We start from the raw sequence: 20,975 nt of genomic DNA on the forward strand, positions 1-20,975 counted from the left end.
GACACGACACTATCACATTCCTACTACAAAAATGCACGGTTGTGCGGTTTTTTTTAAATAAAACAACAATGCAGTGGAGTTCCAGCTTTGCACATGTTGCTTTTCATTTTGAGGACCCTCCAGTGCTGCCTGGAGAAATCCAGCGCCAGGAATTCCAGCGTATCCTCGCCTCCGTACCCAATTCAACCTGCCTCTATTGTTTGCCGGTTCAAAGTCTGCTTGGAGGAACTGAGCAGCTTTTCATTCACCTATTTCAAATTCTCCTCCAGTGAGAAAGCCAAGGAAGTTTGGGGCACATTGTTTAAGCAACTGCCAGATAAATCAGAGTGAAATCTCAATACTGGAAAATGAAAGCTTATATGGAAAACAGCCCCAACCAAGCACCCAGGTCCGTTCCCCCATCCCCCCCCCGCCTTTCATTCTTGCGCAGAGCATAACAATATTGATTTGCATCACGTTTTATGACGGGTTAATGAACAAATAATAGTGATACCTATTGCCTAGCGTTCTTACATAGGGCGTTTCAAGCATTGGAGCCGCCTCTCTGTCTTTTGACTCTGTAATCCTTGCAACAACCCTATGCAATGGATTTTTTAAAAAAAAACTATGTGCAGGTGGGCATGGTATGGGAAGGAGGTCGCAAGAGAGTGGTGGTTTGCTTGAGGCTGGGCAAACCCGTGGCTGCCCTCCAGATGTTGATGGACCACAGCTCAGCATCCCTGACCACTGGCTTGGACGGATGGGACTTGGGAATCCCGATGGCACATGTAGTTCCTAAAGCCATGCGCAGAGTAAGCCTAAACATGCTTGTGCAGAATGAAGTCTCCATCCTTCACGGATGTACAAGGACTGCAGCTGTAGCAAGTTCACAGCTGCGGTGAGGTCTGAGCAAAGCCTTCTCTAGCCCGTTTGCTGCTTCGACTCTTCTGTTTATTTGGAAGAATCTGAGAAACTGTGCAAGTCTTTTTTAGGGGGAGAGGCATCACTCTTGTTCTTAACACTGGCTGCAAAAGAGAATTATTGTCAGTCTGATTTGCCAGCTTAGGAGACACAGCTTTGAGGAGGGGAGGGTGGAGGGGGAGAACTGTGACCTCTAGGAGCAGCTAGCTTAAGTTTCACCTTTTCATCCCTGTCCAGCAAGGGGCTGGCTGAAACCATAGAAACAGCCCATTGATGTCATTCCATTCAACTCAAGTGACTGCAGTTTCACAGCAGAAGCATCTCAGGACCCCCACCCCCCAGTGAAGAAACTTTATCCAAAGGTAATTGGATGTGTCATGGTTGGGAAGTTGTGCGTCTCTACAATGCCAACAAAGCAAGTCCCCACTGGAATTGGGTACCTTTTATCACCCCTGCTAAAATAGCAAGAGACTTGCCAGAGAAATAGTCTACCTGCCCGCAAGGATTTCCTATCTCACGCCGAAGTAATTTGACCAGCTATTTCTGGACCTTGGCAAACACTAGCTAGTGGTCTATCCGAACGGAATAGGAATGTTCCTTTTGGGAACCAAAAGAGGGCGAAGCTACCTCTTCTTTAAAAGATACGATAAAATCCTGACGTTATTCAAATCAACAATGGAATGCCCCCAGATCAGGATTTCATTCCAGTTTTAGCTTGCGAATCCTGCTCTAAAGCCATGCTTTAAACCAGGCACCCCCAAACTGCGGCCCTCCAGATGTTTTGGGCTACAACTCCCATGATCCCTAGCTAACAGGACCAGTGGTCAGGGATGATGGGAATTGTAGTCCAAAACATCTGGAGGGCCGAAGTTCGGGGATGCCTGCTTTAAACAGTTGAACAATTTAAAATAATTGTGCTGAATAATGATTAATAATAATAATTATAATAAATAGGTTTATGATGTAGGCAATTTTAGTTCAAAGAATTGTGGAGGGGGGGTAGGACAGGACCCTGCACTTTATATAATCATCCTTTAAACCATTTCTGTACCACAATATAGCAAACTGAGGCAACAAATGTTACAAGGTAAAGGTAAAGGTAAAGGGACCCCTGACCATTAAGTCCAGTCGTGACCGACTCTGGGGTTGCGCGCTCATCTCGCATTATTGGCCGAGGGAGCCGGCGTATAGCTTCCAGGTCACGTGGCCAGCATGACAAAGCCGCTTCTGGCAAACCAGAGCAACACATGGAAACGCCGTTTACCTTCCCGCTGTAGCAGTTCCTATTTATCTACTTGCATTTTGACGTGCTTTCGAACTGCTAGGTTGGCAGGAGCTGGGACCAAGCAACGGGAGCTCACCCCGTCACAGGGATTCGAACCGCCGACCTTCTGATCAGCAAGCCCTAGGCTCAGTGGTTTAACCACAGCGCCACCTGGGTCCCCCAACAAATGTTACAAGGTAAAGGTAAAGGTAAAGGGACCCCTGACCATTAGGTCCAGTCGTGACCGACTCTGGGGTTGCGCACTCATCTCGCATTATTGGCCGAGGGAGCCGGCGTATAGCTTCCAGGTCATGTGGCCAGCATGACAAAGCCGCTTCTGGCAAACCAGAGCAACACATGGAAACGCCGTTTACCTTCCCGCTGTAGCGGTTCCTATTTATCTACTTGCATTTTGACGTGCTTTCGAACTGCTAGGTTGGCAGGAGCTGGGACCAAGCAACGGGAGCTCACCCCGTCACAGGGATTCGAACCGCCGACCTTCTGATCAGCAAGCCCTAGGCTCAGTGGTTTAACCACAGCGCCACCTGGGTCCCCCAACAAATGTTACAAGGTAAAGGTAAAGGTAAAGGGACCCCTGACCATTAGGTCCAGTCGTGACCGACTCTGGGGTTGCGCGCTCATCTCGAATTATTGGCCGAGGGAGCCGGCGTATAGCTTCCAGGTCATGTGGCCAGCATGACAAAGCCGCTTTGTAACAAATGTTACAAAAATACACAATAAAACAAATTACTAAGAAATATATACTGTTATCAATTCCTTCTTCTCCTGACATTCCACCCCACTCAGCACCTCTCTCTCCTGGCTCTCACCAAGGGCCCAACCCTACAAGTCAGCTCCCCCAACCTCACAGCAAAGAGGGTCCCTGGAATCTGCTGACATCCATCCCCTCTAGGCTTGCTTTTATGGGCAGACACCAAAGTTGATGGCGCTTCCTCAGTCATGTTCCCTTCAGCAATGTCCCAATCCCCATCTAGAGACAATAATAATATTATAATAATAATTTATTATTTATACCCCGCCCATCTGGCCGCGTTCCCCCAGCAACTCTGGGCGGCTTCCAACAAAACATTAAAATACAGAAATCAAACATTAAAAGCTTCCCTAAACAGGGCTGCCTTGAGATGCCTTCTAAAGGTCTGGTAATTGTTGTTCTCTTTGACCTCTGCTGGGAGGGCATTCCACAGGGTGGGTGCCACTACCGAGAAGGCCCTCTGCCTGGTTCCCTGTAACTTGGCTTCTCGTAGCGAGGGAACCGCCAGAAGACCCTCGGCGCTGGACCTCAGTGTCCGGGCAGAATGATGGGTGTGGAGACGCTTATTTCTGCATAAAGTTTCCTTTGCCCACACCACTCAAATCACTGCCTACCACAGGTGTAAAGTGGATTTATTTTTATTTATTTATTTTTAACTATGTGCTCTAAGCAAATTGATACATACAATAAGCAGAGCAAGAGCCTCTTTCCCCGCCTGAAGAAAATCTATCAGGCATGCTACAAAACAGAACGCTGCAAGCATTCTGAAGCACTGTCTCCCCCTTCTTTTTATTAATTAGCTATGTTTCCTTTCGTGGCTGTCCTTCCCCCCCCCTATTCCGACTGAAGCTCACCACTTTAACCCCTTACATGGATTTCGGAATCATCAGTTGACAAGTTTCCAAGCATTACTCCCTCACCAGTAGGACTAGAAACTTGGGTTTTACAAAACGACTTGAGTCTCAACGAAAGCTCCATTCGATATTCCACTTACCACGAAAGTAAAATGTGTGGAGTCAACCAATTCTTGCAACAGAATAGCGGAAGAGGCAAACATGTTTCTAGATAGAAATTTGGAAGTATTATGTCCACCAGCCGCTGAGGCCACCATGAAGCAATTTATCGCATTCCCAGACTTTTAACAACAGGGTAATGCTGTTTCTCCAGGATTCTTTACTATCTTCACCCCAGCAATGAATCTTCACTTAATCACTGAAGATGCTGCTACACAGTAAAAATAGATGCTGATGAACTCTCCAGAGTTCCCCAATTCAGTTTCCCCACCTGGTTGCCACAAAGTTACTTGTTTCTACCTTGTTATTTCCAAAATGTACAGGGAAAGGATGTGCAAGTTTCCAAGCCTTTCCCAGACTGTTCTTTTAGGTCCCCTTCTTAATAAAAGCTTGACTAAAAGAGGGCAGCAATTAAAGCATTCTAAAATTCATTATCTCTAAAGTTTAGGCTAGTTTCACTTGTGCTCTTCCTCAAGTCCTGTAAACCAAATTGGTCAGACCACACCTGGAATACCGTGTCCAGTTCTGGACACAATTTAAGAAGGATGCTGACAAGCTGGAACATGTGCAGAGGAGGGCAACTGTCACGGTCCGGTCGGCAGGCGGTTGAAGCCCTGACTGAGGACTTCATGACCAGAGGCAAGATGGTGATGTAGAAGCAGGAACAGGTGCAGGGCTGATGGTCCAGCAGCAGGCAGTCGCAGGGTCAAGGAGCAAGGCAGAGGCAAAGGTCTGGGAGTCGAGAAGGCGCCAGCAAGGCAAAGGTCCAAGGAGCAAGGCGTCGGCAAGGCAAGGGTCTAAGGGTCGAGGGTCAAGGCGTCGGCAAGGCAAGGGTCCAAAGAGCAAGAGGCCAGAGGCAACCAGGCAGGGATAGCGTTGCTGTGGCAAAGAGCTGAAGGGAAATGCTGAGCTTTTATCCCTCCCAGCTCCTGCCACCAGGTGCAGTGAGGTATCAAGTGGCCTCACCTGAGTGACCACTCCTTGCCTCTCCAGCACAAGCTGAGGCAGGCCCCAGTCCTGCAAAGCACTACAGGCCCCAGAGCCTGACTCCTGCCCATACTCCTGAGAGCAACCAAGATGATCAAGGGTCTGGAAACTAAGCCTTACGGGGAATGGTTGAGGGTGCTGGGTATGTTTAGTCTGGAAGAGAGGAGACCGAGAGGAGATACGATAGCCATCTTTAAATATCTTAAGGGCTGTCACATGGAAGAGGGAGCATGCTTGTTTTCTCCTGCTCCGGAGGGTAAGATTTGAACCAGTGGCTTCAAGTTACATGAAAGGAGATTCCCGCTAAACATTCGGAAAAACTTTCTGGCAGTACCGTAGGAGCTGTTCGGCAGTGGAACAGACTCCCTCAGGAGGTTGTGGACTCTCCTTCCTTGGAGGTTTTTAAGCCGAGGTTGGGTGGCCATCTGCCATGGATGCTTTAGCTGAGATTTCAGCACTGCAGGGGGTTGGACTAGATGACCCTTGGCTCCCTTCCAACTCTACAATTCTATGATTCTTTAAGATGGTGTCAGAAGCTCCTGGCTCTCAGAACTCAAGAGAGGAGGCTGTTTTCCATGCTAGATCCCAGTCTAACCAGTCCGATACTCTCTCCAGCACATGCATGACACCACCACCATGTATGCAAATCCTTAAACCAGAGCTGTAGCTTTTGGGGGGGGGGCTAGCCAGTTTTTTGCCCCAGGTGAAGCCTCCAGAGAGGTAACATTGAGGCCCCAGCCTGGGTGTGTGCATGTGAGGAGATGCCAACTGTGTCTTTGACCCAAGTGAAATAAAGCCTAGTTTCGCCCCTGCCTAAACACATTCACAGTTCCTCTTCTGGAATAGTGCAGCCCTGCAAGAAGGCGGGAATATGCTCTGCTATTCTGGCCAGCAAACCTGCTTCTTCGCTGTCTTTCAGCTGGTGGGAGAGAGAGCAGGGGTAGGGGCAATATGTGTGCTTTCCCAAATTAATGTTAGAGCCATAGCTGCCAAGTTATCCCTTTTTTAAAAGGGATTTCCCCTTATGCTGAATAGGCTTCCTCGCGAGAAAAGGGAAAACTTGGCAGCTATGGTTAGAGCACAACTGCACTCTGAGAGATTTGCATAGGAAACATTAGTGATAGATTCAGTTCAGCATCTCTTTCAAGGCCAAGCTATTAATTCTAAAGTTTGCTTGACAAAAAAAATACACACATAGTGTTTAAACAGTGGCGTCATTTTCAGAAAGGAGCAAAACCTTACGGGCAGCAACAGCCCAACCTGCCCCAACTTTCTGCTCTCAGTATGATTTTGGACTCCCGACTCTTATCAGACCCAGCCAGCATGGCCAATAGGGATGATGGGATTTGTAGTCCGGAACATCTAAAAGCAAGAATGGTCTAAGGAGTGTGGGAAAAGATGCTGGAAGTATCCCACAGAGATGCAAACTGATAGCATTGTTGGCCAACACAGACTACCAGAAGCTCTCCGCAATCACTGCTCATCAGTCAAAATTGACTCATACGTAGCATGAAGAGTGATCCTTGAGCAATTAGTACAAATTGACTGAAGTGTTACTAGCAAATGTAACAGAAGTGGATGCTCATCTCACTTAGAGACAAGATGTTTGGTGTCATTCGAAAGCAGCCAAGCCATTTAAAACTCATTTTCAAAAGTTACTTCTCAAAACATTCAAATGACATATATTTTTAGGTTGTTGTCTAATATTACTGGTAGGTAAGGAAAGCACTGTACATGACATTTCTTTTCTTCTTCTTTAAATAACTCCTACAGGTGAAATGCTTGCAAAAACAAAACAAGGCACAAATACAAAGTTTATCTCATCTGCCTGAAATTCCATTAGTGTAATATAAAAGCACAACTTTATTCTATGCAAAAGAAAAAAGGGGTGGGGGAGGGGAAACACAGAACAGAATATGGCATAAGTAGCAAAAAACAATGAGCCTTGGGCTCTGATCCAGAAATGCTACCCAACAGAACCCCTAAGTGTTATCAGTTCTGGTTGTATTTTGGGAGCAAAGTTTGGGGGGGGGGGTAGAAGAGGGGAAAGGAAACTCCCGGCTCTGAATACCCTGCCCCCAGCTGCCCCCCCTTCCTTATTGGAAAAGCTCAGCTTCTGTTGAAAGACAGGCTCAGGTCTTCATCAGGAGCTAAGGTGACACAACAGAACTGCAGAGCCTTACATACTGCACAGGTGCATATTTTCATTTGTTCTTTCATACTGCACGGGTGTTTTGCAATCTGCACAGCTACTGCAATGAAAAGCCTGGTTTTGGGTTCACTGAGAGGCGTGGAGGGGTGGAGGAACAGCCTGTGCACTGCCTTAAAAAAGGCATTGTGTTAGAGCCAAGGACTGTCCAGGAAGGACATGATTATTCTTCAGCGCAGTTAGCAAAGCCCCTCGCCAAGGCCCCTCTTTCCAATTTAATGCCTCTTAGCTGAGAAAGGATCCAGCTCAATTCCTCAACTCTTTCTCCATTCTTCTGTTGATACACCCATGCACATAGTATTAATTATTAGGAGTCATAAACAACCATGACAGTCTTGGGTAATATGGCACTGCCTATTGATTTATCCTTTCAACAAGACATAAGGTACGGTCCTGAGATCCAGGCTCACAAAAAGGGCTTTCCTCACTGTTGGCAATCTCAAAATGTGTGTGTGTGCACCAAGGCCCATCTGTCATAGCCGGTAACAGATGCTCTGTGCACATACAAACCACATTTTCAGTTGTGATGCTTTCAGCTATACGGCTAAGGAACAAGATATTAGTGAACTTCCAAGAGAGGAAAAGGTCACTTCATTTCTTCAAGGTATAGAAAATACGTAACTAAGCATGTTAAGCTTTTAATGACTATATATATGACATGCTCCTTTTAAGGGAGCAATTTGCAAAAATTATACAGGACAACAAGAGAAATACTAGTCTGTTTAATCCGCCGTGTACAATATTATCATATTCTAGATTGTTTAGCAAGATTATTAAAATAGTAGCCTTATCATCGGGCCGCCAAATTCTAGCTAAGCATATAAATTAAATGGTTCAGAACAAACAGGCATACATAATGTTCCACCAAAGTAAACAAGAGTCAAGTGCTCAGATCTTATGATCATCATGTCAATTAATCTTGGCAGGAATACATAACGAAGGTCATACAGGAATGAATTTCCATTTCAATGGAACTTCGAAGCAAGTGAGTAGAATTGGCACTGCAACCTTAGAAAGCAGTTCAAAAGCCATGTAAGCAGTGCCACTTTACTTTTAAGTCTGTTCAGCGAATATGGAACCAACCAAGGCCTAACTCACGCAAGCCGCAACTATGCGCAGTGGTTTGTAACGCTGCCATGTAGGCCCTGCTCAGTAGAGGATGGGAAGCTGTTCATGAGAAGCCATTTCCCCACATGGTTCGGTGGATTTCAGCCAATCACAACTCACAAAGACAGCAAATTGCATTAGAACCAAACCTCAGAATACAACCAGAGTCAAGTGAGAGCAACTTCTTCTAGAACAGTCCTGCTATATTCCCAGGGACAAAAACCAAGAACTGCGATTCCGATTTTTAAAGCTCGTGCATGGTACAATGTATGATAACATACACTTGCAATATCCCTGGGAACAGAGACTACGGAGCCCACTGGTGGCAAATGCCCACATTTTCAGTTGATGGCAGGCAACCAGCACCAATGTCAAATTGCATCAGTTTACAGCAAAGGTGTTATGCTCATGCTGATGCCGTGAACTAAATTTACCCCAAAAGAGCATTTAGGAATTCAAGTTACTGTTCAGTACATTACCACCTCATCACAGGCTGATGCAGCAGAAGAAATCAGCACTAGCTGATTAAGAACGGTGGCTCCCACTCCTGGGAACTGAGCCTATGTTCCACTCACAACCTCACAGGGGGGGGAAAAGCTTCTCCACTCTGCTGCCCAATTCAGGTTCATAGCTGCCAAGTTTTCCCTTTTCTCGCGAGGAAGCCTATTCAGCATAAGGGAAAATCCCTTAAAAAAAGGGATAACTTGGCAGCTATGTTCAGGTTTTCCACAATTAGGGATGGACTGACAGCAGCCACATGCATGGACGAGACATACCCCAGTTAATTCCAGTATTTCCCTCTATGAAGCAAGCTTTCAGTTTTATTCTCTTGCTGGAATGTTACATGGCCTAGATTTGGGTCTCTTTGTTTTTATATTTTTGGACAACTTACATCTGAATTAAACCAACATCTGCATACGCAATGTGCATCTATCTCCTCCAGAAACATGTTCTGTGATGTTTTTGTTTTCTTCCCCTTAGCCAGAAGCCACCAACAGAAGGCCAGGCATTAGTTGTGATATTCTGACAGTGTTGCATCCTTCTCCATCTGGTGTGTGTGTTCTTCCCCCTCTACAAACCCATCGATTTTAGAAGCGGATGCTTAGCCAGGTTGCAAATTGTTTTAACTTCTGCATGTATCTGTTGTTTCTTATACGCTCTTTCAGTTTCTCAATTAACGTTGCTTCTTTCCAGATTCCTTTGTTTTTCCTCACGGCTTTCAATTCAGCTCGAAGGAGCCTCTTGTGGAGTTTCCAGTATATCCGAGATTCGTGAGCTAGTCCGTCAATACGGACTGTCTTGCCAAGCCCTCGTCTCAGGATTTCTTCATTTAGGCAGATGCTGGAAAATCTACCCTGTTCGGAATGGACATCGATAGCGCTGTTGAGTGTCTTGCACAAGAATTACAGAAAACAACAGCCACACTACAACACCTTAAAATATTAAATATGCAGAAATTAAGGCTGCGGTTCTATGCATTTTTGCTTGGCAATAAGTCCCAGTGAACACAGGGGGACTTCAGTATACATTCTTAGGATTAGGTTTCATGGGTGCATATCCACCACCCCCCACACCCCATTTTTATTTACCTTACTTACTACCACAAGGCAATCGAGCTCCGAGTCCTTCCTTCCCAGAAGTTGGAACCACATCATCTGTGGGGGTTTTACCTCTTCTTTCAACCAGACCGTGCCATCTGGTGTTAGCTCCACACCAGCAAGTCTGATCAGCAATAAACCATCCAAATTCCCTAAGGATGCATGCACAATAACATTGTTTAATTACAACATTGTCAGAGACATTTTGCTGGCTTAATAAATCTAAGCAGCTGGGGTTCTGATCTGCTAGGTTTACATGGAAAATTTCGCAACCTGAGTGAATATTCTTGGTTTTACAGCCAAAACAGTGGGTTGGGGGGGGGGCTTTTTTAAAAGTTAACATTTGCCACGGGCTGATAGAGCCAAAGCTACTTCAGAAATCATTTGCCTTGTAATATTTCCAAGATTCTCCATTATTATGGGATTAATGTGGACTCCCTACCAAATTTTGCCTCTAACAGAGTCAAGCAACACAGAGCCAGTGTGGTGTAGTGGTTAAGAGCGGTAGACTCCTAATCTGGGGAACCGGGTTCGTGTCTCCGCTCCTCCACATGCAGCTGCTGGGTGACCTTGGGCTAGTCACACTTCTCTGAAGTCTCTCAGCCCCACTCACCTCACAGGGTGTCTGTTGTGGGGGAGGAGGGGAAAGGAGATTGTTAGCCGCTTTGAGACTCCTTCGGGTAGTGATAAAGCGGGATATCAAATCCAAACTCTTCTTCTCTTCTTCTTCTTCATCAAAGAAAAAATTTATTTGGACTCTAAGTGGAGGGACCCTTATTCCCTTTCCCAGATGGCATACGCATCCTGGTATCCAATATATAAAACATATTTTGGGCTGGAGCAATACTTTATTGATCTCACGCTGGGACCACTTAGAAAAGCAATTACAGCTTTGTGTTTTCAGTGCATGCCCTCCACAAATCTAATGGGAAGATTTAATAACCAAGACTCTGCACCTGTGAGTCGGGAGACATGGAGGACATTGAACCATATTTGTTACGGTGCCCTTTATATACATCCCCTAGACAAAAAATTCCTTGACTACATCCTTTGCTCTCTTTCCAACCCCCTCCCCCTTGAGCAAATCTCTATTTTGCTGGCTGGCAAGAACATATTTATTACTGCACTGGTTGCAAAATTTGCCTTGGCTGCAAGTAAGTTGAGGGCTAGGCACCTAGACAAGTATCATAAGGTTCTAGTTACAGGTAGGTAGCCATGTTGGTCTGAGTCGAAGCAAAATAAAAAAATTCCTTCAGTAGCACCTTAAAGACCAACTAAGTTTATATTTTGGTATGAGCTTTCGTGTGCATGCACACTTCTTCAGATCTGAAGAAGTGTGCATGCACACGAAAGCTCATACCAAAATATAAACTTAGTTGGTCTTTAAGGTGCTACTGAAGGAATTTTTTTAAGTATCATAAGGGTAAGTGTGAGATGTGGAGTGCTTAACTTATGCAGGTGTGATTTTTGCATTTTTGTATGTTTGCTTTGCTGTTCAGTTTTAAATCAATTATTTGTATTTTACGCATTGTGACCAGTTGTGATGGCTTATAGCTTTTAGCAATGAAGATTTCATTCATTCATTCATTCATTCATTCATTCATTCATTCATATTTCCAATGATGTGGAATATAAGAACCTTCCATCACCAGAGACCAACAGTACTGTACGGCTTTCGGTATCAAAAGTGATCAGCATACAGACATGAAAAAGGAAAACATATTTTGACGTTGCTTATTTAAACGGTACAGGTTATACACCTGCCTTGTGCACCTGTCAGAACAACACTTGAGGAACATAAATAACATAGACAACCTTTGTAAATAATCTCCTGTAAGGAGTGATAGGTAACCTTCGTTCCACAACATGTGTTTCCAAGGTGTGCAGAAGGCTTGAGAAAATAAGGAGTATGTGCTTCAAATTTTATACTATAAGTACAAGCTGCTCAGGCTGTAACATTTGAAGTAGTCCTCGTTTAGAAAATGTTCACTCTATAGCTAGGATAGGATGGATTATACTTCAAAAATACTAGGACCTCTGTCTTTGAAGTAGGAAAACAGTCAATGGTTCAGTTATTTTCATCTGTGCGGCACTGTTATGGAAATACAATGTTATCTCTATATCAAGCCATGCAGAAGTAAGAAAGGAACACATGGTAGGTACAATAGTTCTAGAATTCCAGAATCACTGCTCTTAAGAATGACTTTTAGCCCAAGGGCTTAATTATGCTCAGCTCAGTAAGATTTTTGCTCCCTTTTCCTTGAGCGGTAGACCCCAAGCAAATGGCTTTTGAAATTCTCCTCAGTTGTATCTCATGTAGCATGGGGGAAAGCAACCCTGAATCGCCTTTGAGTTAAGTGGAACAAGTTGTGCAACTCCTTGGGTCCTTGCGATTCTGTTTTCACTTTGCTGGATTTCATTTCCCATGGATTTCTCAAAGAGATTAAGACAGCAATCCTAACCCTGAGAGCAAGCCTCATTGAATTAAATACGTAGCTAGGATTGCAGTTAAAGCACTCAAATTCCTTTGCAATGTCTAAGCACATATTGTATTTGCTTTGCGGATGCATTTTCTGGGGATTCTATTCAGTGATACCAGGCAGATCGGGATATTATTAAGTATCAAAACCAAAAAGGCATAAGCTTTCCGGGAATACAGTCCATTTCATAAAATGCATGAAGTGTTATACTGAGTTTGTACATACACACCCACATGATTGGGGTGGTGGAATTGTGTGGAAGGGTGAGGTCAGGACAAAATGAGCGGAAAGGTACAGACTGTGACAATCATGCTATTAAGAGTATCAAGTTTGCAGATAGTTAAATAATGTTTAACTTGGCCATGCATGTCTTTCATCCTACTTACATCTTCTCTGCAAAGATGAAATGATTGGAAGGGTAATGGGAACATGCTCAATCTCCAATCCTCGTTCACTTATTCGGTGCAACCGTCCCCGCAACTTAACGTTCTTCTCTATAAATTCCACTGGTATTTCCATAGCAGTTGTGAATTTGGTTGTCTTTTCATGAAAAAAGGAAAGAGACAGGGGAGGGGAAATAAATAAATGAAGAACTTATAACGGCCCGATAGATCTCAGTAATCATTTAATTCACATAACATGATACCAGCAAATGTTTCCAAGCTATAACCCATTACAGGTATCACTCAATGGCAAGCTGTCACTCTATAAACCTATTCTATGAAGCAGTTTAACTCTGTGATCCACATATCACAACTCACCTACAAGCACCTGACATGGAATGGGCTATGTTGTTGTTGTTGTTTAGTCGTTTAGTTGTGTCCGACTCTTCGTGACCCCATGAACCAGAGCACGCCAGGCACTCTTGTCTTCCACTGCCTCCCGCAGTTTGGTCAAACTCATGTTAGTAGCTTCAAGAACACTGTCCAACCATCTCGCCCTCTATCGTCCCCTTTTCCTAGTGCCCTCAATCTTTCCCAACATCAGGGTCTTTTCCAAGGATTCTTCTCTTCTCATGAGGTGGCCAAAGTATTGGAGCCTCAGCTTCACGATCTGTCCTTCCAGTGAGCACTCAGGGCTGATTTCCTTAAGAATGGATAGATTTGATCTTCTTGCAGTCCATGGGACTCTCAAGAGTCTCCTCCAGCACCATAATTCAAAAGCATCAATTCTTCGGCGATCAGCCTTCTTCATGGTCCAGCTCTCACTTCCATACATCACTACTGGGAAAACCATAGCTTTAACTATACAGACCTTTGTTGGCAAGGTGATGTCTCTGCTTTTTAAGATGCTGTCTAGGTTTGTCATATACATTGGGCTATACATTGAAACAATTGAATAAAATCAGGCCTTACGAGAAAATATATGTGTATATCCTCTCCCTTTCTTCTTCTTTTAACTTAAGAGCTGTTTCACACATCATGGGCTGCCAATGAGTACACATTCAACAAAGGAGAGCAACCTCTCACAGTTCCCTTCTGAGTATTATCTGTGTGAGACATGGGCTTGCAAACATGCTTGTTGCATTTTACCATTTTAAAGTATATTCCTGATACATTTCAAAATTTAACATATGATGTCGCCCTATAGATGTCCTACAATGCAACTTCGGCACATTTCCCTCTCTAAAAAATGGGATGTAAAGGTTCAGGTCCTCAGCCTCAACTCATCTCAGAAAGAAAAGGAGCCAGGTTTTGGGGGGTGGGGAGGAGAAGAGAAGTGTGGCCGGTGGATGCCCACCTCTGAAAAAGCAGTACGGATGTAGGAGAAGCTGGTAAATGGAGCAGGGCCCAGCAGAGTAAGTAGAGTTTACCACCAGAATGGTCTTTTGCTATGTTGCTCATATCACATCTGGCTTCTATTATTGAGAAGGTCAGGCCACCAGGAATTAATTTATTACCCAATCCTTCTCTCCTGTTGTCCTGCAAGGTCTCTTCACAGAAACAGAAGACCTTGCAAACAACATCCGAAGGTTCTGTAAATAAACATAATGAAACAAGTCTGCTGATTGCGCTCCGTCTGGCTTTCCAAAAGCAACTGACATTGCATATTCTTACACGGAAAATACTCCAGTGAAGCCATGTTCGGCCACAGAAACTGCACAGCGCTGACTAATTAAAAATTAAAAACATAACAAGACCTGCTCACACACTGAAGCCGACTCCTAGGCTACATCTCAACTAGACAAGTTGCATATAAAAGCAAAGGGACGTGGGTGGTGCTGTGCTCTAAACCAGAGCCTCTTGGGCTTGCTGATCAGAAGGTCGGCAGTTCAAATCCCAGCTCCCGTTGCTCTGTCCCGGCTTCTGCCAACCTAGCAGTTCAAAAGCACACCAGTGCAAGTAGATAAATAGGTACCGCTGCAGAGGGAAGGTAAGCGGCATTTCTGTGCACTCTGGTTTCTGTCACAGTGTTCTGTTGCACCAGAAGCGGTTCAGTCATGCTGGCTACATGACCCGGAAAGCTGTCTGTGGACAAAGGCCAGCTCCCTCAGCCTGAAGCAAAATGAGCGCTGTAACCCCAAAGTCAAATTTGAGTGGACTTAACCATCCAGGAGTCCTTTACTTTTATCTTTTACCTTTTAAAAACAAAGTAAAAGCCCACCCTCGGGATTGCAAGAAACAAGATGAAATTCAAAGCAAGGGCAGTGGTGGGGGACCGTAAAGGTGGAAGACTGAGTTGGAGAAAGATGGTGAGCAGCCAAGTTTTGAAGGTGTTTAAATGCAACAAAAGAAGGAGCCAGATGGACGGCAGGAGGCAAAGCGTTCCAATGGCAAAGAGGGAGGATAGTCAATGAAGTGGTAATATGTCTTTAACATTGCTATTATCTTCTCTTTTACTCCCTGCCAACCAACTGCTCATGGTACTGCTGCTACTATTATTAAAATTGCTACTGCTTCACACATACCACTTTTCTGCACTGGCCCTTACACACAGCCACTCACTATCACCAGCCTGAGATGACAGCTCCTAAAAAGAAGAAATCGGGGGCCTGTCAATTTGGTCTTTAGAAATCCCAGTTGGCACATTGAGACATTTGAAACTTGATTGCTTATGGACCCGTCACAAATTGAACACATGAAACAAAATAGCGCGCGCACACACACACGCACACGCACGCACACACACACAGGGGTATCCCGTTCTCCATCTGGGAAGGAGAATGTATAAGATACCTTTTCTAAAGCAATGTATCTCATCAGATAGTTCTGCGAATAAAACAAAAATCATGTGAAGGTAGTTTTTTTAAAAACAATTACACAGTGATCCTATTGTCTATCTCATGCGTAAATTACAACCCCCCATTTGAGCAATATAGGTTTCCACACTGTCAAGAAAATGATTCATATACTCATAGGAGGAGATCGACATAGATTGCAAAGTGGAAAACTGCCCAGGAAAGTCAATATTTATTTGCCATGTGCCAGAAGACCCATACAGGTACTGACAAAGGAAGTCAAACATAATTTAAGAGAAACATCCTGGGTGATTTGGGGAGAGAGAAACAACGCAACATAAAATAGCAATGGAAGGTTAATAGAATGCATGTAAAAGCAGCTGTTTTTACACAGAACATAGTCCTGTTCAAAGTAGTTAATAACCTAGTGATTTAAAGAAATGAAGCTTGATTTGGGCCATCAAGCAACTGTTACAATGCTGCCTTCCACGTCAGCTTTCCTCATTTGCTTGCTTAACAAATAAGGATTTGGCTGGGAAATGGCCAAATATGTTTTGTCTGTGAAATACATGACTAGCCTGGGACACAAACACTATACATAGCCTTGAAACACGAATGCCCAACTAGTTTATGAGTTTCAAGGAAATACATGAGGCTGTTTTTTAGCCAATCTCTCACGCAACGCGTGAAAAGCCCCTGTTCCATGCATCAGCCAATCTGTACCTAGTTGGCAATTACAACACTCCCTGAAGGAGCATTACCCAACAAGATCTCAATGATTATGTGGATTGATATATGGAGAGATGCTGCTTAAGATATGGTGGTCCCCAGACATTTAAATCTTTTAAAGAGTGAAAAATCAACAAAGTTTGACAGTTCTGGGAAGGACTCTTAAGTCCTCTTCATTTCAATTGGCCCTGAGAAGATAAACCCTCCATTTTAACAGAGAGTAATTTATTTTATATTCATTCTAGTTAGAAAACCGACTGCAGTGAATCTGCTTGTGTTTTAAAATTTCAGCTTACTCTAGGGATCAAGCAGGCTAGAGATCTAAATATTCTGCTAAAAGTACACTTCAGATTGAAAAGGCTCAATTGCAATAATAGACTTTGGCTAAAACTTGCAGATAAGCAAGCAATTACTGCTCATTATTGAACTTGTCCTATGTGCAGCACCTAACCACTTCAGGCAACTCATAAACATGATTAAATTCAATACATAACTTACCAATTTTACACTCTTTGCAAGTAAAATTACTCCAGCTATCGCCATTCCAGTGCTGATGTTCTGCAGAAAATAACATAATAAATTATTTCATTTATTGTTTAAGTCTCTACTGCATGAATTTCATTTAATTGAAGCCAGATCATGCTATCATTATAAAGAGGAAAGCAAAAAATACATATCTGAAAGCAGCCAGAGTTATGTGTCAGAAAGGTTTTCTGACTTAGGTTTCGGTTAATCTAGACAACAACAACAAAAAAACTAAGTTTACAAAGGGATCTCAGATTTAGTTTTCTCTAAGCAATCCATTATTTAAAGAAAAAGTTAAATAAATAAAAGTAAAGTAAATGATACAAAATTTATAATTATTTTTGGGCATCTGCTGAATTCATTACCTAACAGCACAATCCTAACTGGGCCTATTCAGAAGTAAGTCTTACTGAATTCCACATGGCTTCCTCCTGGGATTGTATCTCCCTCTCCATAAAATTTATATACCACTTGGCAGTAAAAAGCAAACAAACCTCAAAGCAGTTTTAGAGTAGAGCTTACTTTGGAGTAAATATACATAGGATTGTGGGAAAATGCAAATAACTGCAACCCCAAACCTCATTAAAATAATTGGGACTTCTAAGATGGAAGGGACTCCAAGGGTCATCTAGTTTAATCCCAGCAATTCAGGAATCACAGCTAAAGAATCCCAGGCAGATGGCCACTCAACTTCTGCTTTAAAACCTCCAATGAACAAGAGTCCACCACCTTCCAAGGAAATCCATTCCACTCTCAAAACAGTTCCGATCATCAGAAATTCCTTCCTAACATTTAGTTGGAATCACTTTTCTTGTAATTTGAATCCACTGGTTCGAATCCTACCCTCTGGAACAGCAGAAAACAAGTTTGCTTCCTCTTCTATGCCACGACCCTTCAGATACTTGAAGATGGCTATCATATCATCTCTCAGTCTCCTCTTCTCCAGGCTAAGCACACCCACTTCCTTCAACCCTGACAGAACTCTGTGGCGCCCCACTTCTCACTTGTTCCCAGGATGGCAAGGAACCACTAGAGAACCCTCTTTGGGTTATGAGTAAATATGCTTAGGAAGGTATCTTGAACACAGCCATCATACCATTGTGCACACTAAACTACAGATCTAGTTACAGGTAGGTAGCCATGTGTTGGTCTGCCGTAGTCTAAACAAAATAAAAATTTCCTTCCAGTAGCACCTTCGAGACCAACTAAGTTTGTCATTGTTATGAGCTTTCGTGAGCATGCACAATTATTATTATTATTATTATTATTATTATTATTATTATTATTAAGGATTTTATTGGTTTACAGAAATATGTGCAAATGTCTCCGGTAACTTTTTTTACAGATCAGTTTCATTTGTTGAGACATTGGCAAGGAACCAGCATGCACACTTCTTCAGTGTGCATGCACACGAAAGCTCATACCAATGACAAACTTAGTTGGTCTCTAAAGTGCTACTGGAAGGATTTTTTTTATTTTGTTTAAACTACAGATTATTGACATATTGGATTTGCTCAGAGATGTTGCCATTCTGAAACTGCTGCCCATCACAAATGAGCCAGTCATTTATAAATCTTAGAAAATATGACAAACTGAAAATCTATTTTGTCTATTTTTATTTGTTTACTGGTTTTGACCCAGGTTCCGCAGGCAGCCCAGCAGAACCCAGAGGTTTCCCATCTGACTCCCAGAATAGCCTCTGGTAACCACACATACACACACACAATTTTGAACCTCAACCACTTTCACTTCCTCTCTCTCCAGAGTGTGAATAGCAACAGATGCTCTTCCACACTGCCTCTCCTTATGCAGCCAGCTTCATATAGGTCTATCCAAGCCTTTGCTGATGTTCACACCTTGCCCAAATCTCTGCTAGTAAGAGTGAGTCCAGGCAGAGCGGCAACTCAGTGAAATGAATTGTAATAGATTAATCCTCTAAATTTTATTTAAGGCATGTGCATAAATTTTCATGAGTATTCTGGGAAGCATGGATAGTAGCAAGCTTCCAACTTTTTAATTTTATTTTTAACACACTTTTATGCTCAGGCATTTCCTGATCATTAGTGCTAGAAGATCTACTGCCCTAGATTCCTTGATTTCCTGATATTTGCATACTTGTATACTTCAATCCTTTCTAAACACACCTGTTAGGGAGCAAGCCTCATAAACCAACTTCCTTCTGTGCATACGAGTGCAATTAGTCTGAGAAATCAGAAGTCGCTATTGCTTTTGTTTCAACCAAGTAAAATATCTCTTGGCTGCAATAGCTTTTAGAACTTCAGCCTTGAAGCTGAAAACCTTTTTCAAAAAGGTTGTGCTATATGTGCTGCCATAAACCTTAAAATGTGTTTTTTCTGAGAAAAAAGGCAAGTATTCAAGACGTTGCACCCCTGAAGAATTTCCCTCTTGAGACCCCATGATTCCAGCTGATGTGGTGTAAACCTCCAGATTAGACAATTAATCAATTAAAAATATTTTGAACAGTTAAAAAGTTGCCTTAATTAATTGAACAGCTTATTTTTTAAAAAATTAAACCTGTGGTCTTTTAAAAGTGTAATTGCAGCCACGGGGAAGGTCTTTTAAAAGTGTAAATGCAACCACAATTTAGATCAGGGCTACAGACCTCGTGGCTGTGGAATTCAGTCTTGTCTCCAGAACTATTTCCCAAGTCTGCATCACTCCCGTTCCCCAACTCCTCTTTGCCCCACATGACAAAACACACTTTATACTTTGAAGGAAGGAGAAGACGTTTACAAGTTAGTATTTCCTAACGTCTTTGGACTGCGGAGGAACATCGTTTGACTCCACGAAATCAAACCCTTCCCTCACAAGGAGGACCAAAGGCATCCCGTTTCCCCCTCGGCCAGTGAAGCAAATCGTGCATGTGAGCAAAGGCGGAACCATGTTCCTCCCTCCATCCGCCCCCGGGTCCCTGCTATAGCCTGGCGCAGCAGAGCGACAACCCAGAACCTGTTCCCTCCCGTGCCTCCAGGGCACGCAATCAAGAAGGGGAAGAGCGCCTCTGTGCATATGCTTAGTGCCCATCCCCAACGATGGTGCGCGGCCACGACATATTTGGAGAAGCAGCAGGGATCAAGGGCTGCAGAGATTCAACATGCCCATTTATTGTCTTGGTCGTCGCCGTTCTGACCTCTTTTCGTTTCAGCCAATTCCCAAAAACCTAAGGGCGAAGGCAAGCAAGCGCGCCTGGCCGAGGCGCCAACCGGCTCCCTCCCTCGCCACTGCTCCTACCCGGACGAGGGTGAGGTGCTCGTCCGCCCATGCCGAGAGGCGAGAGACGTAATTCGCTGGCTCCCCGCCTCGCTGCCCCGCCATGGCTGACCTGGCGCCTCCACTGCCTGCGCCTTCCTTTCCTCGGGCTTCCGCGCGCACCAGGGCGCAGCGCCGCTTGCCGGACGCTTGCAGGAGTCGCGCCTTCAATGCTGCTGCTGCTGCTGCTGCTGCTGCAATAAAAATGCACCAAGAGCTTGAGTCGACGCCGGTGTTCTTCCTTCCTTCTCCTAGCTTCCCCTTCGTGGTTTGCCGTAAACAGTTTACGGCGCAGTCTTAAACAGAGTTGCCCCCTTTATTCTGGCCAAATACGGGAGGAGCGATTTTTATTTTTGTATCTGGTGCTGAAGTGTTGTTTTTGTTTTTATTATGTATTTTGTGGTTTTATATCTTGATTTTATTCTGTGAACCGCCCTGAGACCCCCGTGTATAGGGCGGTATATAAATTCTAATAATAATAAAAAAATAATAATAATAAGTGATTTCAAAGTAACCCATTACCAATCTGTTGCAGCCTATTGTCAACACATGCATGGATTTGTAAATCGCGTATGAGCTTGGCTACCCAGAGCTTAAATATGACCTTTCACACCATGGGCGGGGGGGGGGATACAAAACTATCAATACTGGACATTGTATTGGAATATGGGACAACACAGGAGAGGAGGGCAACCCTAGCTAACCATGTCTTCTCAGAACTACTGAATTTTCCTGGTTGCTCCCAGGCAGGTAAACCAGCTACAGCCCTATACACCTATTTGCCAGAAGAGGGAAGGGCAATGGCACCTAAGGGAACTTACTTCTTGGGGGAGGCATGGTTAGGGTTAATGGGGGGGTGCTTAGGTGTTTGCAGGTTACCAGTGAGGATTGGGCAGTTGCAAAACTTGACAGACTCGATTTGAAGCAGGCGCACACAACGCAG

General features: G+C 43.9%; 1 protein-coding gene across 3 annotated transcripts; it reads right to left on the reverse strand.

Moving 5' to 3' along the window:
* Positions 1–7,767: 7,767 nt before the first annotated feature.
* Positions 7,768–20,227, reverse strand: MISO1 (mitochondrial inner membrane subdomain organizer 1). 3 transcript variants are annotated; one of them, XM_035133387.3, is made up of 5 exons: positions 20,015–20,227; positions 16,736–16,795; positions 12,717–12,870; positions 9,842–10,002; positions 7,768–9,607 (listed from the first exon to the last, which is right to left on the reverse strand). In XM_035133387.3, the coding sequence occupies exons 1-5, from the start codon at positions 20,096–20,098 to the stop codon at positions 9,341–9,343; spliced, it is 726 nt and encodes a 241-aa protein (XP_034989278.2). In that variant the 5' UTR covers positions 20,099–20,227; the 3' UTR covers positions 7,768–9,340. The 3 variants fall into 3 exon arrangements, with proteins under 3 accessions (XP_034989278.2, XP_088525963.1, XP_060130444.2); XM_088669837.1 differs by having other exon boundaries at positions 7,853–9,607; positions 9,851–10,002; positions 20,015–20,215; XM_060274461.2 differs by having other exon boundaries at positions 7,853–9,607; positions 19,914–20,043.
* Between the last annotated feature and the right edge of the window lie 748 nt (positions 20,228–20,975).

This window comes from Zootoca vivipara, chromosome 5, assembly GCF_965207765.1.
Source record: "Zootoca vivipara chromosome 5, rZooViv2.hap1.1, whole genome shotgun sequence".
Taxonomy (NCBI): Eukaryota; Metazoa; Chordata; class Lepidosauria; order Squamata; family Lacertidae; genus Zootoca; species Zootoca vivipara.

Bases quoted from the DNA above. Each gene is read 5' to 3' on its own strand.
- MISO1 (XM_035133387.3), bottom strand. From the start codon at position 20,098: ATGGCGGGGCAGCGAGGCGGGGAGCCAGCGAATTACGTCTCTCGCCTC. The intron at 12,871-16,735 runs GTAAGTTATGTA...TTTCATGAAAAG, and splicing joins TTGCAAAGAGTGTAAAATTG to ACAACCAAATTCACAACTGC. The intron at 9,608-9,841 runs GTAAATAAAAAT...CATTCCGAACAG, and splicing joins GCCTTGTGGTAGTAAGTAAG to GGTAGATTTTCCAGCATCTG.